This window comes from Triturus cristatus, chromosome 6, assembly GCF_964204655.1.
Source record: "Triturus cristatus chromosome 6, aTriCri1.1, whole genome shotgun sequence".
In the NCBI taxonomy this organism is placed as follows: domain Eukaryota; kingdom Metazoa; phylum Chordata; class Amphibia; order Caudata; family Salamandridae; genus Triturus; species Triturus cristatus.
In genome coordinates, this window is record NC_140589.1 from 1368891290 (window position 1) to 1368910490 (window position 19201).

Here is a 19201-nt window from a genome sequence, read left to right on the forward strand (position 1 = left end):
GCCCTGGGAGCTGCGCTTTAAAGTGAAATATGGAGCAGCTTCTTCAAAGCTGTCCGTGTTTCACAGTGGGCGGCACCCACCTGCACTTTCAAGAGGTATTAGGGATACCCTTGCCGGCGGGTGAAGTGAGTGACTGCACTTGCCTACAAGGGAATGTCTGGGGCGTTCATGGGACCCCCTTTCTCCCCTCAGGAGGCAGATTGAAAGTGTGCCACACTTTCAGTGCGCCTCCTAAAAGCATATGTGCCTCTGCGCTCATGTCCATAATACGGTGCAGAGGCAAAATGATTCCTTAATTTGCATTGGGCTACGCCCCCATGCGAAAGAGGGAATGTCCTCCAATGATAGCCAAGGTGCTACATGAGAGCCAGCACTATCAGTATTTCAGAAGGGGCCACAGAAGCGTGTGCTGCCTCTTCTGTAATACCAAAGTGCCCCGGGTGGCGGAACAAAGCAGGAGCACATTCCCAATGTGCCCCCACAGCATTTTCTGTAATACAGTCCCTGGTTGCAACCAACAATTTAGACTTCTTATTCCCAACCAAGACTTCGCTCAATAATGTCTCAAATCCACTGTTGGATTTACTCATACCCTCTGATCATTCAGTCATTTGCTTAGCCCAAACTGGGAAAACAGGTAGTGGGTTGTCGATTATCTATAAATACGCTATTTCATGCAAGCACGTGAAAAGTGGTCATTTAATTTCCTTCCAGTGCCTCTTGAGTAAAATAAAAACAGCCCACCCAATCCCCATGAAATTCAATTTTTTCCCCCATCCTCCATAACACAAACATACCTTTGTCAAACGGGTCATTGTAGTTATTCTGGACAAAAGACATCCTCTTCCAACTACTTGCATCTCGAGACTTTCGGCTTGCTTTGAGGAGAACAAAAGGATCCCAGCTTCTTGCACCTGATGACATTTTCTACTCTGATCTGATGCAACATTCTTCTCCCAGGTTCGACCCTAGATCTCTTAATTGCTAGCAAAGACTTAACCAAGGCTGACTCTTTAATCTATATTAGTTGGTCCGACCAGTTTCTGATTGATTTCTCCCTCAACTTCTCTAGAGTATTAAGCGGAAGCCAACAAAGAAACCAAAACAAAGATCAAGATAATACAGATACATTAATCAAGATACCCTCTCAGCCACAATTTCCTTAACTCTTCTAAATTTACTGGCTAAAATAAGAGGTTTTCAGGATGACAGAATAATATTCGCAGAGAGATTATAACATAGCTAATAGATGAGGTGCCCTCCCCAAAATATAATTCCACGCCCTCAACATGGTTGATCAGAAAACAATTTAACCAGGACAGAGAAGCCTTCAGAGCAGTACAATGGAGCAGGTGCATGAGCCCTTATAAGGAGAACCTCATAAAGCTATGATCTGAAAGAAAAACATACAAAAAGCAAAGCTAAATCCATTTATTCAAACAGAAGTACACCAAGCCACAATATCGATCTAAAAAGCTGTTTGATTTAGTCAGTCAAGCAACTAATGTTCTTCAAAACTCCTTCATTATAGTTACCCGGTAAAAACTTTACTGTGTAAAAGAAAACATAGACAAGATTAAGCTCTCTCTATAGAGACTCCCACTATTTAGAAACCCAAACTCAACAAGCCTGAATTCCGGCACATTTCACATTTAAAATTATATAAGCACATCGCTAATTTGAGACCCGCCTTTCATTTCAGTGATCCCAATCCCGCCACTGTCATCAAAGTACTTTCGAAGTCCGTTCTGGGCAACCCTGATTAATGCTTCAATTTCTCAATAATCTGTTCCAGGTGCCTAAAAACTGGACAAGTCACTCTTCTTTTGAAAATGCCAGAAGGTGATCCCAAATATTTGAGCAGCTGCCGCCACTATCAAACTTACCATTTCTGTCTAAAGTTCCGGAAAGCTACATTATGAACCAGCTGAAGCGATTCATGACTGACTACAATCTCTTCAATTACTTCCAATCCAGTTTCAGATTGAGCCTCATCACAGAAACAGGTTTGCTTCAAATTGAAGACAATGTAAATAAAGGACACTCCGGCCTGATGGCCTTTCTAAATTTATCTAAAGTATTCAACACATTCATCTATTCCATGCTGCTAAAGATCTTTAGTGAGCGAATGTGTGTTGAAGGATGGACCTAATGTGGTTCTCGTCCTACAACGATCTAATGTAAGATCTTGAATTCTGGCTTCATCCCCAACTGTCTCGCCATGAGGGTGTACCTCAAGGTGCCATATTCTAGCCTACTGTCTCCAATCTATGCCCATATATATTAAAAGAGAACCAAGAGGTTCTTGGAAAAAACCCAGAGATCTTCTACCACTACTTTGCTGATTACATACAGCTGTACTTGAAAGTAGCATCTCTTGAAGACATTGAATTTTATTCAAAATCCGCCTGATAAAATCAATCTTCGGTGTCCGACCACCACAAATTAAATAACTTGAAAATGAAATACTACCAAAATACCACAAGGTAAATTTTTGTAGTGGAGAGAATCATATTATTAGAACTATACTAGTCATTGAAATAAGGGAGAACAACAAAATATGTCATATAAATTCTCCTCGTCTTAATAAAAAAAAAATCTGCATCAACACTTTTTTAGGCATAAACAGTTAATATTGTACGTCACTATAATTAATGTAAGTTGCATGCAAGACCCATTTTTGATGCTTTTTTCATGCATGAGTTATTCATAATCATATTGCCCATTTCCTATTCTTGTCATCAAGTGGCCTTCATAACAGCAAACTAGTGGTTTGAGGTGTTCAATATCCCTCTTCTTCACATCTCAACAGAGTCAAACAAAAAAAATATAATACCAGTCACCCTGCATTTATATTCAAGACTTCTCTCCAGGGTGTTCGATATTATATCCCCAATTCCAAAGCATAAATTTAGATTGTGCAAATTTCAAGGCATTCTCGTTTATCATGAATCTTTACACTTATGTGGAAATTTGAAAGCTTTTCAGCATAGCATGGACGAGACCCGTGATAAGGCATTAAAATCTCAACAGCAGTTCTACATGCCTACAGTTCAGTTATAGAGCATTACAATTAAATTAAACCTCTCCTACCTAGGGAAGACTTTAAACAAGTGGCCCAGGCAATAGTCCTGTCAAGATTACTGTGGCAACTCCTTTCTTACTGGGATGCCAAACTTATATCTTGTCTACTTCAAAGCATCTCCACATGCCTCAGCAAGACTGATCTTGTGGTCCGAGTAGGACCATATCACACCAATCCTGACCTGCCTGATGTTGTTCCAGATGAAAGCTTGTAGTACTTGAAACTGGCTTATACTCCCTATAAAACAATACAATAACAGACCTCTAAGTACCTCACAAATAAACTGGTAGTCTAAAGTAGATTAGTCAATCTCAGGAGCTTAGATTAATTTGTGTTTTGAAGGGCTGCTATGCAGATAGAAAAGGGCCATTAAACACGCCTTCCCAAGTATTGCCCCAAAGCTGAGGAACTCTATCACCGCTATTGGTATATTTTCCTCCAATATAGCTTTAATAGCAAAAAATTTAACAAACGACTTTTCCAACAATATTTCTGATTTGATTGACAGCTGAAGTATAACAATTGTATGTCCCGCTCTGTTGGTTGAATAACCCTTTTAGAGTGGCCATTCACAATGAGGGTAACTCATTAACTGGTACCCTTCTCCCACATTAGTTTGGAAGCACTCAACTATTCCTGTACATTAAGCATAGAGGAAGGGCTGTATATTAACTGGGTTTTTGTGTACATTAAATATATGTCCAGCATCGACTGTCTTCTCTCTATTCCTTCCTCACATTTTGTTCCACAAACATCTTCTGAATGACATATTCTGTACTTTCTTTATACCTCACTCATGTTGTTTGGTAATTGGAAATTGTGTATGTTATGTTGTGACTCTTCAACCTGCTTCAAGCTCTCTGCCTCCTTTTAACCATAGCCCATGCTATAAAAACACATCTAAATATAGAAATGTGTTAACAGTTCATGAATTACCTTACTGGAAAATGTTCTAGAGAAATAACTCCTGCAGGCTCATTTTGGATGAAACTGAACACAAAGCAATGTCGAGGCCTGCCATCTTCCTAAAAGAATATGCATCACTAGATAGGAGGAGGCATGCAGCACGTTAATGCCGCACACTTGTATAAAATGGTTGTTGCTGTTAGTTTCATCATTGCAAAATAATATTCCTTCCTGGCTACATTATGTTTTATGAAAATGATATGAACTTCAGCATGTCATGACAGACAACACGGAATGTGCAAGTGGTGCTTTATTGCCATTGGCAGCACAACGGTGGATTCATGAGCCCTATGAAATAAAATGCGAGTAACCCGTTTCTAAAATATCTGGTGTCCCTTCACAAATTGACTGCACTATTCTCTTGATTTTTTTTCACGTTCATCTTGCCATTTCCGGTCCTCTATCAAGGACATTCACCAGAACTTGTACAGCTCAATGCAATTGTTAATAAACAAAAATTAGGAGAGAGGAATTCCTCCAAAGGGAGGTGAACTGAACGTCCTCCCTAGTCACTTTTGTCAAGAACAAAAGACTCAGTCCATCCGTTGTAGTTTGTGCACCACTATCTTATGGGTCATCTGCCACATTTGTTTCCTTTTGATTATTAACCCTCAACAACCTAGTGTGGTGTACTTTTTCATCTGGTCTTTTATCTAGCACTAAGAAGTATCTTGAATTTATTGTGTTTAAGTGTACTGTGTGGTTGAGGTAGGTTTTGTATGTAGAGTGGAGGAAACTGGCTTGTGCAGAGAAAAACCATAAGAAATTAAAGGTGCTAGGCTACTGAATTGTCTAAATTTTTTTCCATGCCGCCGTATCCACAAGGTGAAAAACAATCTGAAGACGTGCATGCCCTGCTGGTCAACCTGTTTCAAAGCCTTATTCACCGCTGCTTGTTTAAAGCTGAATTATGAAAAAACGAAGGTGCTGATTTTAGGTGGACCATCATCTTCTTGGTCTGCATTCTAATGGCCTGCTTAGTTAGGGCAATGCCTTTCCCCTGTTCAAACCGTGCGCAACTTGGGAGTTGCTGTGGACAGTGTGCTATTATTCCTTCATCAGATTAAGAAAATTACGACGACCTGCTTTTGGAAGCTTCAGATAGATTTTAAGGAAAACTCTAACTTTTATTCCTTAATCAGCCCACTACCTATCATTCAAGTGCTGGTTGGATCTCGACTTATTATGTGAACACTCTTAATCTTTGGTTACTGGCATACAGTTTCAATATATCCAATTGGTTGAGAATTGTGCAGCATTTCTGTTACTTAATGTTTCACTGCATGTTCTTGTTTCCAGTTATCTTTGGTACTCCACTGGCTTCCTGTAGGGTGAAACGCTCTTTTTAAGAGTCAATATATTTATTTTAAGTCACTGCCTGATCTTAATCCAGGTTTTATGTTATTATTTTGTAACAAATTATCCACGATTACAACAGTGGCATGGAAAACACTCTTACTCTTTGGCCTTGAGATCTACCATCCAATTATCCCAAAGGGTCTGTGGCCTTGACAGTGAGGGAAAAGATACGATAAACAGGTATGCTAGATAAATTTAACATTGAATAAACTTTGCAGAAAAAGTCTGCCTGTGTGTGTTTGCATGGCCATGTTCTAATTCATAATCCTCGGTAATCACACCAGCGACCATATAGATTGCAAGCAGGGCATCCGGGCGGAATGGAAGAATGGGGCGTGAAACTTGATATGACCCGTCCATTCCTATTGGGAATTGTCACTGCAGGCTTACCAAATCTCACAAGGGCATTGGTAGTTTGTATCCTGCAAAGAATGTGCTGCAATGGACAGATATTCAGCCTTTTTTGTCCAGACAAAGGGCACTGCAACCTCTTGTACACACATACTGCAGAACAGTACGTTCTAATCACTTTCTGGCAGCAACCTGACGAAGCAGGAAATATTTAGTTGTGATTGCAAACCTCCAGGTGTTCTCAAGAATTGATGATATTTATGGTTTTGATGTTGCCCGGCATGAACTCCCTTTTTAGGTCTATCCATTAAGAAAGTTGTGGTTAATTCTTACTGCCAGATGATGATGTACCTTGTCAGTCTTTTTTTCAGTGAGAATTACCTTGGTGGCATCATGTGAACAACAGATACAACTGACTCATCTAAAGTGATGATCAAGCTTACATACATTTGAATTAAGAATACACTCCAAAAGTTGCTCCTAGTGACCAAACCACACCCTTGGCTCGTAATATATAACCTAAAACTACTTTACTTGTATAGTAAAATATCAACTCCTCGATGGATAGTGCCAATGATTGATGTTGTTATTTAAAGTTTTTAACTGATAGAATGGAACATGTTTGTGTTCTCTTTTCCGTAGAGCTCTTTGGCAAGCATTCATACACAGTTCCTGGCAGCTTTGGAATCACTTAAGGTGTTCTGGGATGTTCTTGATGAAATTGATGAGAAGACTTGGGTTTTGGAGCCAGAGAAACCAACTCGAAGTGCCATCCTACGAAGAATTGCAATAGGTAATAAGAAACCTTTATGCAATTTAGTGAGTGAGCTAAACATAGCATTTATTCTGTTTGTTCTTTTATAGAACTTATCACAGCTTTAGCGCAGTATCAAAGCATTAGATCTGAGACGGAATGGTATGTAGCCCGTAATTGTGAACATTATCCAAAATGTACTGTGTCAGGAAGTAATGGGAAGTGCCAACATGTGATGTCAGCTACTAGAATGAAGACCAAGGGTCTTTTTGGACACGAGCATTTTTAGTCTTTTAAAAAAAAAATTGTTTACATTGTTTCAAGACCACTTACTGACAAAGAGGCAAGGTAACAGATTTCCACAAGAAATGGCCTTGAATTTGTTTGGGTCTTCCCACAAAACAGTTGTCAGTTTGACATCTGGTATTATTAATATGCAAAATCCAAAAAGGGAGTACAGTATTGTAGGGGAATATGCGCTTGAAAATATACCCTGAAGTCAACTGGGTGCTTGATCGTAAGCCAGTGCAGGACTACCTACACAGGGAAATGTGATCTGTGCATTTCATCCTAACATGAAATAGGTTTTTGGGATCTTATTTATCATCATGACAAGCGTATAGAGTGGCATAAAAGGGAACCAATTGAGTGGAAGCCTGGTATGATATCCTGGTAGTCGCAGCAAAACCTGCATGGAAGAGGCATTCAGACAAAATCATTTCAGCCGGATTCACCTTTGAAAGAATGCTGGATCTTTATGCACTCATCTGTCTCCTTGGATACTTAAAAGTAGTTCTTAATAATGTTTGCATACATTTGGTATCCCGATAACTGCCAAGGATATTCGAAAAGGTATCATGTGAACATTAAAATGATTTGTGAGATAAGTGAATCAATAGAACTCCCCAAGCAGTGCTTTCCAGTCAGATTAATTTAGTAGGTTTTGCTTGATGCAAATCTTTGAAGGCAAGTTCCTCCCAACCGACAGATCAATACTACAGTTTCAATGTTCTGCCCTGACCAGAGGCAGAAAAACCTAGTTTCCTTACCTAGAATATCATGCTAATCTTTAAACATAGAAGCTTTCAGTCATTCATCTTAATGATTTTTGTCTTAATTCTGTTCCTGGTTTTACAAAGTTGTAGATGCACCTTTTCAAATTGACAACTCAAATTTTAAACAAGTCTTTAGTAGTCGAATAGTTATGACTGTCCTTGTAACTGATGAGACTACTGTTACTCAATGGTAAGTATTTATCAGTGCAGTATTTGCCCAACATCAAGGATTTAACTCTAAAGGCAGCCAAATTCTAGTATATTGGCTGCACGAGAAAGCTTGAAGCTACAGCTGTAGTTTTTCTTAATTTCAAATTGGTTTCTTTTTTGTTTTTACAAAAGATTGAACTCAAAATAACATAAGAATACAGAATAAAAAAAATATATTCTTTGAGGGGGAAGTGATTCCATTAAAGTAATAGTTCTCGGATTTACGCGTTTAAGTTGAGATCATGAGAAGATCACCTAAGACTAAAGTAATTTCAAAGATATTCAACTGTTTGTATATCTAAACATGTCAACAGGGTGTCTTTTTCGGAGTATGGTAAACTCAAAATGAGGGAACAGCAACTTTGGTTGTAATTATAAAGAGGTAAGAATCTGGTTGTAAGCTGGTTCAGGGTGGTTTCCTCCTTTGCAGGTAAAGATCTAGATTGTGCCACATAGGGGACGAATATTCTTTATATAGGGGAGAACTGAGTTCTGTGCTCTGCATAAAAAGCACGCCATGACCACTAATCATATGTAAATATGGTCTATGCCATCTTCCACTCTGATACAATTGTTTTGCCCACCTAAGCTATGGAACACGTTCATAGACGTTGTTTACTATGTGTCAGAACTGGGGTCACCAATTCCGACGTGGTAGCTTGGCGCGAGGTAGGAAGGCACCCGAAGGCAATGTGTAAAGTAGTTGTGCAGCACTCACTCACACAGATTCAGCCATGCGCACACAATGAAGGTCACTACCCCAAGTGGTTTTTAAAACAAGATCTTTTATCTAAGGCAAGACATGGCGCATCAATTCATTTCAGGGATAATTAAGGCAATTCAAAGCAGCAGTCAATTCATTCAAGTAACTAAACAGATATTCGCAGGACAGCAACTAGTCCCTTCAGTTAGATGAAACAGTGCATTTTAGGGTATCCAGTAATTCATTCAGTTAGCTGGAACAGTGCATTTTGGGGCAACTATTAGATCATTCCTGCAAATAAGGCAGTGCATTTCAGTACAGCAATTAATTCATTCCTGTGAATAAGGCAGTGCATTTCAGTACAACAATTAATTAATTCCTGTGAATAAGGCAGTAACATGGTCAAACTAGTGAATCAAGGGGGTAATCTCATGCCAACAAATAATTCAGGCAGGTAACCGGTGCAGGCAACTTCAGGGTAACAGTTTACGTAGTCAACTTCACCATAGCATGAATATCTCTCACTTCCCTCTCGCGGGCAGCCCTATATTCGCTTTAGCCCAGCAGTAGGATAATACGGTATGCATGGGGCCCCGAGGCCTGGTTGCAGTTCCCGGAGGGGAGGGGCGGACGCGGGACTGCCTCGCCAGACGATGGAACCTCCTGGGCAGCCCCCGCAATTCCTGCAGTCACTCCGCCCTCCCCCAGGGGGTCTTAACTCTCGGTGGGGGGCTCCAGTCTAGGCGGGAGCCCGCGCAGGCAAAGCGGGCTCCCCGCGACTCTTTCTTGTGGCGGGGGCGAGGCCGGAGGTCTCGGAGCCGGTCTCGGCCCTGTGGCGTCTTCTTCGTCCTGGGATCACCCCGGGCGCAGGTCTCAGACCGCACCCGCAGCGGCCAATCCCTGCGCGGCTCGCTGGGGGGTGCGGCGGCCTCGCCCAATGGCTACGCGGCCCTGACTGGGCGTGGCTGGTGACGCGGCCGGCGCCCCGTCACGTGATACGGGCCGCGCTGGCTTCGCCGTTCTGCTGCAGGCTTCCTCAATACCGCGGCGGCCCTCTCCAGGGTTCGGGGGCCGAGGCGGTGATGTCACACCATGCGGTGGCGGCAGGCACCCGGGCCATGGCGGTGATGGCGGACACAGCGCTTCTCCTTCTGCGGAGCAGGGGCCGCGGCGGTGATTTGGGCAGCTAGCGTCTCCACGAGCCCAGCGCTAGACCGTTGGTACCTGGGTGACGGCGGTGAATTCCAGCGAGAAGCGCTCACACCAGCTCAGCGCTAGGGTGCAGGTACCTGGGCAGCGGCGGTGATTTGAGGGCTTACAGCGCCTAGAGGGCACAGCGCTTAGAGGGCAGAGGGCTTCTTTCCATGGGGCACAGTTCTGGTAGCACAGCGCTAGGTGGACACAGCGCTTTACCTGTAGGTCCTGAAGGGTTCACAACAACAGTCAAAGTTTCCAGGGCAGCCCTTATCTTAGAGGGGAAAGAAGATGACCGGTCCCCCTGGCAGGCTTATGAGGGCGAGAAGGGGGTTGAGTTGGCAGGCATCAGAGGCAGGGTGGGTCCCTGCAGCGCACTGGAGACGGTCCCCTGGGTTGCCCCCTCACCAGGCAAGATCAGCAGGCAGGCAGAGTCCCTCATCTAACTTGGGTACAGCAGGGCCTAGACTCAGTCAGTCCCAGTAGTGTAGGTTTCTCCCCTAGGCCCAACCGCCTACGCTCTGGCAGAGGTTCCCCCAGGTCCAATGGTCCCCAACTGACTAGTTCAGTTTCCCTCCTTTCCTCTTATACCCCCAGGTCAGGTGGCCCTCCTGTAAAGGCTGTTGAACAAGAAGAGGGTTTAGGCTCTAGTCAGTAAGGCCGTGCCTTATAACACAAGTAACAATAACAATGCCAGTACTGATGAACTTTTTTGACTCCACTTTCTTATGTGGGAACATTTCGAAAGAAAACAAAATGAACGGGGGACCTTTTGTTTAGTCGATTTAATCAATCTGTTTATGCGTTTTGTTTCTAATTTCACAAAAACTTTTTTTGTATTTCCACAATTAACATTGAACTAATAACACACAATATTTACTGTACATAAATAAACACATTCAACCACAGTCATATCAACATTCATTCCCATACCACACTGGACAGTCCAGAACCAAACATACTATATATAAACAAACAATCTGAATTCTCTTTAAAGACACAATTTACAATTTGGCCATAGAAGATGATGGAGTCTGTAGAGAACAATATTGAGGGTTCCAAATGATTCTTTTAATTCATTTAGGCCAAATTGTATTTGGAGAGTAGACCAAAACCAACGAGAGTTCCCACAGAATTCATTATGGACCTAGCAAGCTTCGCTCTGAAAAAGAACTATTTCAAGTTCAAAGGTGACTTCTATTACCAAATAAGAGGAGTTGCAATGGGTTGTCCCTTCGCTCCTGAACTGGCAGTCCTTTTCATGGCCAAGTATGAAGAGAAATTCGTCTATAATAGCAACCCCTTCTCCCACTACATCGGTAAATGGGTTCGCTATATAGACGATGTTTTTATGATCTGGACAAGTAATGAACAGGACTTGGTCCTGTTCTATGACTGGCTCAATAATCGCACGGAGGACATCAAATTTAGTCTAAACCATTCTAAGACCAAGATACCTTTTCTGGATGTAGAGGTATATCCAGCGAACAATGGACTAGTGACAACTCTGTACAAAAAACCAACTGATCGGAATAAAGCACTACACTTCACCAGCAGCCATCCGAGGAACTTAAGAGAGAACTTGCCCTATGGGCAGTTTCTCAGGATTAGAAGAAACTGCACATTTAAAGATGAGTATTACCTTCATGCAAGTAATCTGCTTGAGAACCTAAAAATGCGAGGTTATCCGAAAAAATTACTAAAAAGAGCTATGAAAAGAGCGTGGTGGACACCACGTGAAGATCTCTTAAAACAGAAAGAAAAATCGCCTCTTCAGAAGATTGTATGTGTTTCAACATTCTGCCCAAACTCTAACCCATTGAAAAGGATTATTAGACAAAATTGGCACTTGGTCAAAAATCTGGACCCCTCTCTAAGTGACTATCCTCTTTTTGCGTTCAAAAAAGATCGTAGCATTTCTAATCAAATAGTCAGAGCTTCTATGCCATCAACAACTAACAAATCCCTAAGAGAATATGTAGGCCTTCCTCCAATAACTGGCCACCATAAATGCGGCACATGTGCCTGTTGTTCGTCAACAGAAGAAGGGGATTTATTTTCACACAACTCAATATACTGGAAACATGACCGTTTTACGAATTGCAAAAGTAAAAATGTGATCTATGCGATCCGTTGCCCGTGTGGACTTTTGTATATCGGGAAAACGAGCCAAGAAATCAGAGTGAGAATATCGCAACACAAATCGCGTATCAATAAAAATGTCCAGAATGCTCCGTTGGTCCAACATTGGAAAACGCACAACCATCCAGTAACCGATCTAAAATGGACTGTCATTTCCAAAGTGGATCCTGATTCAAGAGGTGGTGACCTCGAACGACAACTCTCGCAGCGTGAAGCAATGCTCATTGTCAAATTTAACTCAGCCATCAACGGCCTTAATGAACTATCCGAAATTTACAATCTTTGACCAAACACCATCTGGTTTGAATTGATATAAACCGCAGTGGAGGACAATGGAAAACCCCTGTTTGCGCTTTCCATTAAAAGCTCGACACTCCTTCCCCAAGACTTTTTACCCTGCCAACCAATTCTAAGTTCGCTGGTGGTCCACACAGTGTTTTGTCTTGAGTACAAGACTGGCCGCACATTTTGTCCGTCCGTCACACACATGGACACCCAAATTGCGCAAAGAGAAGTGTATTTACATGTTCCATTTCAAACGGCATGGCCGCACTTTTTTATCCGTCCGCCACACACATTGACACTCAAATTGCGCAAAGAGAAGTGCATTTACATGTTCCATTACAAACGGCAAACACAGTATAAACTACATCTCCCAGAACTCACTCAGCGCGGGAAACTAGTTCATATTCACGCGAGACTTCGAACACAAACACGGAAGCTCATTTCCTCCGAGTTTGAAGCGTGAGAAGAAACGAAAAAAGGTACGGAAACGATTCTAATGAATTTTAGCACACCTGTGCTTCTGGCGGCCGTCAACTCCGCTGACAAAAATCTCCTGGTTTGGTTCTTTCAGTGATTTGATCGCGACGCATGACAATCGACGAAAGTAATTGATTTTCGCCTACAACCCGGCGATTCAAGGTAGGCTATTCACCTCTGAGCAGCGTGCACAGCGCATCTGATACATCACAGGCAATTGATTGTTATATCCCGTGCCTGTCAATACAACGACCTGACATCGTTCCTTTATTCCTCTTTAGACTAATTCTGTCCCATCATCTATACACGTAAGTCACACAGTCTAAATGGCACTTGTATGTTTGGTGGTTTTTGAATTTTGGTTTGGCAATACGACATAGTTGGATTAATTCTGGGTCTAACTTTTTTACTTAGATTTTACACGTCTAAAGATCTGGTGGACATCACCCACAGGTACAACTCACTTTTTATAACAAGGCTGTTGCTTTTAAAAGGCGGAAGCAGTCTAGTAAGAGTCCTCTTGTGTTCTCCTTTCAGCTCCCAGGTCCTGATGAGAGCCCCAGTACTAGAAGGGGCTTGAAACGCGTCGACCTCTATCTTTTGGCCTAAATGAATTAAAAGAATCATTTGGAACCCTCAATATTGTTCTCTACAGACTCCATCATCTTCTATGGCCAAATTGTAAATTGTGTCTTTAAAGAGAATTCAGATTGTTTGTTTATATATAGTATGTTTGGTTCTGGACTGTCCAGTGTGGTATGGGAATGAATGTTGATATGACTGTGGTTGAATGTGTTTATTTATGTACAGTATATATTGTGTGTTATTAGTTCAATGTTAATTGTGGAAATACAAAAAAAGTTTTTGTGAAATTAGAAACAAAACGCATAAACAGATTGATTAAATCGACTAAACAAAAGGTCCCCCGTTCATTTTGTTTTCTTTCGAAATGTTCCCACATAAGAAAGTGGAGTCAAAAAAGTTCATCAGTACTGGCATTGTTATTGTTCCTCCTGTAAAGGCGGCAAAGCATAATCCCTCCCAGAGCTGGAAGGTTCCAGGAGCTTCCACATAACTGTCTATGGGACAAAAAGGCGGGATGGTAAGGATACTGTATCAAGATGTCCCAGCCTGCTCCTAACCACTACCGCGTGTATGCAATGGCCACTCCGCATTAGCAGGGGCCTGTGGCAGCCATGTTAGTAGGAGAGAGCACCTGCACCTCAGCACTGTTTGGCAGTGGTAAGGCGCCCAGAGACTTGGGGCCAACCAAAAAGATGGTGGCCAAAATGAGGCGACAAGGGCAAAAAAACGGGGTAAGACCACCCTAGGGCTGACAGGTCTAACACTATGGTTGAGAGATTATGGGTTTGCAAGTGTGTGTACACCTACATAGGTCATAATGGGGTTTAGATCTTTATTTACACTGAGAATTTCTTTTACATGTTTAGAGATTTTTAACCATATGGAATATGCATGTTGGCACTCCAATATCATGTGCAAGAAATCTCCCCAGGTTTTTGGCAATTCCGTCTCAAGTCTGTTGGTATGATGCCTACTTTATTAAGACTGACAGAAGTTCAGTCTACCTCATGTACTGTGAAGAACCTCATGTTCTTAGGCCTATGTAATATTGGACAGGAAGTTGATATCTATAATTCTTTTGAGTAGTGTGTAGATTAGACTTCAAGCGAGATGAAGTCTTCTTATTTCATTTGAGTTTTTAAATTTAGTGTGGAATTCTTCTGGGAGAGAAGGCTTTAGACCTTTGAAACCAAATGACTTATAAAGGCTACCTTTTCCAGTACGTCTGGAAAGTATGGAAACAATACTCATCCTATTATGGTAATAAAAGCGTCTAGTTTCAGGAAGTTATAGAACTCGTAATTGTCTAATCCAGTGGTTCTTAACCTGGGGTCTGAGGACCCCTGGGAGTCCGCGAGGCTGACTCATGGGGTCCGCGACTGTTTTACAAAATTAAATATTACAACCAATCAGTTAAAAATGAATAAAGTATTTACAAATAAGGATGCAAGGATGGACATTTGAAAACTTTTTCTATAGTTGATTGTGAATTGCACAACCTATTTCAATATTCGAGCATTTGTTGGGTGTATACCTGTTTTTCTACTTCTGTGTATTGTTTTGATGTTCAATGTACTTATCTCCATCCTCGTTGCTGGATGGAGATAAGTATGGACTTATTACAAGCACCTATGAGAGAGTTGGCAAAACTGTTGGGGAAAAATCTTCCTTAGTTCGAGGCCTCATTACCCGTATAGTGTTGTATATAGCTGTTGCTGTCAGACAAGAGGTACATTTCTTTGATTATAGAAAAGTGTCCTATGTGTCGCTGCTGATACAGCATGTAATCTAACAAAAGGTTATCTTTCATTGATGATAATGTGTATACTGATATTTGGTGACTGTAACTAATGAGAAATTGTGCACTTACTGGTATTAGGACTGGATATATACTCCAAGAAGAGGTACTAGTATCCCTTTCTAGGACCTAGTTTATCAATCTGGCCTTTCCCCCAACCGTTCTACCTTTCCTCTAACCTGTCTTTTCTCCAGTTTGACACGTTATTTACTAACAACAAATCCACAGGTTTGCCTCTGTCTGACTGTTCATACAAGAACTTGAAGACAATTTCCTGTCTCTGTAAGATCATCAGATGCTTTTGGACATTTTGCTAAACTTATTCAACTTTGATGCTCAAGAAACCTTCTCTCCACCCTTCAGATTCCAACACTCACCACATCATCTCTGCTCTCCACTTCACACTAACCTGGCGAAAAGAACAGCCATAGAACAACAACAGACTCATGTTGGCAGCTTTGATGAAGACTTCTGTTCTGGCAAAGGAATGTTTCTGTTCTTACCTTTCTTTTTGAGTACGTTATTTGTGCAGGCCACTCAGGATTGTCTCCACTTTGGTCACCCTGGATTTGTTGCAATCAACAATTAAAGCTTGTTGCATGACTGCTTTTCTTTGAGACCGGCAGGACACTGAGTACTTTTCCTTCTTTCTTCACTTAGTGATGACAAACCATCTTTGCCCCTCTTTCTCTACAGCATGCTATCATTGCTTTTTTGATTTCTGCAATGTGAAGTCTGATGTTCCTGCAGGTGTAGGCTGGTCCTGTCATTCACTGTACATGTTTACATGTATCGTACCAGAATTACGTTAAAGCTGAACCAAAATGGACCATACTTGTCCTCAACAGTTGCTTGCTAGCAATCATTGATTGGATGAGGAAATATGCACTTGAAAAGTTTCTCATCAACAAGAGAGATGGCCTTTATTGATCACTCCTTCCTCAGGACAGTTCCTTTCTTTAGGCTTGCTTCTGTGGGCAAACCCTCAACACTTCCAAACCCTACTTGTGATCTTGGATTTTTAGAGCCTTTCTCATCCAACAGATCAACTTGGTTATGAATGAAAAACTTATTTCACCACCTGAAAATTCTTCAAGGCTTCCTGCATAGTCACCCTTTTTTCTACAAGATGACCATTGTAAAAGCATGATGTCCAGCCATTACTGCAAGTGTTTCTCAGTATGCAAACTCTGTTACCTTTACTAGGCTCTCAGTATGCATTCTCCGTTACCTTTGCTAGGCTCGGAATGCTGCTGGCTTCCTACCGACATAGCCACGATCAGATCACATCTGTGCTCATTACATTACACTGACTCCAAGTGCATCAAAGATTTAAGAGCAAATCCATTTGTATAATCCTCAATTTGCACTAAAACCAGAGCCTGCTTTTTCTTAAGACATACCTACATCATGCCTCCTTGGCTGTTTCTGCTCCACCTCTTGGTGGTCTATCCCAGAGCCAACTGGGAGCTTGGTCAGTATTTGTTATTGAGCATTCGCCTGAAATCCTATTCCTCCCTTTCTTCCCCAAGCTGAACATCACTACCTATTTTGGATATCCTTCAAGACTTGAATGTTCATTTAACTATTCTGTCACTTAACCACAACACTATTCACATTGCTGATTCTCTGAGGCCACCAAGGTGAATGTCGGTTCCATGTGTAAAACTGAAGTGCCAGCATCTTCTAACAGCCAGGAGAAAATACTACCATTTCAATGTTCTGCCCTGACCAGAGGCAGAAAAACCTAGTTTCACTACCTAGAATATCATGCTAATCTTTTAAACCTAGAAGCTTTCAGTCATTCATCTTAAGGATTTTTGTCTTAATTCTGTTCCTGGTTTTACAAAGTTGTAGATGCACCTTTTCAAATTGACAACTCAAATTTTAAACAAGTCTTTAGTAGTCGAATAGTTATGACTGTCCTTGTAACTGATGAGACTACTACCCAAACCTCAACCAAGGTAGCATGGGAAGCACTCAGTCGATCTGTGATTTGTCCAAATAATAGTATCAAGATATAAATCTATGCCCGAGTTGCACAATTTAACAAACATCAAGTACAGTTTACAACTTTCCTTGCCAACTATAAAAAAAAAAATCACGCTGTTCCCCTGCACACTTTTAACTGTGTTTAGGTTGGCTTTTTTCCAGATTAGCAAAAACAAGCTAATACAGTTGAATGTAAATCTGTGCAGAATAATTCCCTCTGGCTAAAATTAATTCAAGCATTTCAGGCAGTCACTTTTTGGCTGTCTAAGTCACCTCAAGCAAAATGAGCATGACCAAAGTGGATCCCTGATCTTGCTGTGTCATTTCTAGCAAATACAACTAATGAAACATTACGCATCCAACACTTTTGTCTTTTTATTTTCTGTTTTATATCCTTCAAGGTCTTGTGGCAGGTTTTTGTAACCCATGGTGTAACTACCTTCTTTTGCAACGGTTCCAAAAAACTGGAATTATGATGTGGACTTGCTACTGCTGTCTTGGCAATAGATATTGAGAAGGCCTTTGACAGTTTGGAGTGGCAATATTTTTTTCAAGTCATGTGACAATTCGGACTGGGATATGGCTTTGTAGATTGGACGTTTCTTTTGTATTGTCAGGCCACAGCGCGTGTGAAGACGGGAGGGACGATATCGGATGCTTGTATTGTGGAACGATGCAGGGCAGCCCCCTCTCCCCACTGCGGTTTGCCCTGGCCATGGAGCCGCTGGCGGCACGGGCCAGGACGGGCCAGCATTATTCGGGATTACAAGTGCACGAGCAAATTCATCATATCGCATTATATACTGATGATCTCCTTATGTTTTTGGCTGATACAGAGGGCGCCCTTCGTGGAGCGAAGACTTTATTGAAGGGTCTCGGTATGATCACTGGTCTCAAGGTTAACTTGGCAAAGACCTGTCTGTTCCCTACCAAGCTACAGACCGAAGGCCCTGTGTCCACGCAGGATGTAGGATGGGAGCATCAATGCATGACGTACCTTGGCACTCACATCTATTACACCCAGGCTGATTTACTGGAGGGTAATGTGGGCAGGGCCGTTAGAGCGCCTAAGGGCTGTATTGAGTTTAGGGGCACGCTTCCGCTCTCGGTGGCTGGCTGAGTGGCCATTCTTAAGATGATAGCACTTCCCAGATTGTTGTACTACTTTAGGACGCTACCTATCTGGATTCCAGCCTCGGTTTTTAAGCAGCTTCAGTCGATGGTGGTCGGGTTCCTTTGGGCTGGGGGACGACGGAGAGTGGCTCTTAACGCATTGATGAGACCACGATCGGAGGGTGGATTAGCGGTCCCTGTCTTTGAAACATATTATTTAGCGGCGCAACTACAGTGGTTTACCCAGGCAATTTCGCGGATGTTCCGGAGCGCTGGTGATGCGGAGGGGACTCAGGTTGACAGACATACGCTCTCCAGAATACTATTGCAATTGCCGCTCTCGGCCTCCTCTCTCACTCAAGAGATGGGGACGTTTAAACTGCTGGAACAGAAGCCAACGGCGAGCACAAATCGTGCGTCCATATGCCCCTGACATTCCGTTGACGGTGTGCACTGCTCTACCGCACGGTGGTAATTGGGCAGTGTTGATAGACTGGTCGGAGAGGGGGTTGCTCACCATGGGAGACCTCTATGAAGATGGCGCCGTGATTCCCTATGAGGTATTACAGGACAGATACGAGTTGGCTCGTGGGGATTATATTCTGGATCATGTTTGCGCTTTATAAAACTTTATAAATAAATAAATACATTTATTACACCTGGTGCTCATAACGGCCATTCAGGCACACTGGAAAATGAGGCTTAGTGAACCTCCTACTTCAATGGCTTGCCAATATGTAGTATGTAGTCCTGGCTGCTGGTACCATCAAGGCGGTTACCGGTTTATATTGCCGAATGACAAACGAGAGACTGACCCCCTTAGTAGAGCTCTGACGACGGTGGGAAGAGGACTTGGGTGACGAAATGTCTGAGACGTCGTGGGCGGGACTGGTGGAGCGTGCATGGAAAAGCACCAGGAATGCGCGCTTTCAGTTGATGCATTTCTTCATTCTCCATCGGGCCTATCTTACGCCAGCGAAAATTAATATTTTAATGTGAATTCGGCAATGTGCACGCGCTGCAGCACGGTTGGAGCAGATTTTTGCCACATGATGTGGAGCTGTCCTCAACTTGGAACATATTGGGAGGAGGTGGTCACACTGCTGCATGTTGTCACGGACAGGGACATAGA

At 42.3% G+C, this 19201-nt stretch overlaps 1 protein-coding gene across 1 annotated transcript in view; it reads left to right on the forward strand.

The window, feature by feature from the left end:
• Positions 1–19201, forward strand: part of FANCL (FA complementation group L) — a 433780-nt gene that overhangs the window by 261219 nt on the left and 153360 nt on the right. Inside the window, exon 8 of the mRNA XM_085612370.1 lies at positions 6404–6554. Within this exon, the coding sequence (XP_085468496.1) occupies positions 6404–6554 (151 nt within the window). The remainder of the gene's footprint in view (positions 1–6403; positions 6555–19201) is intronic.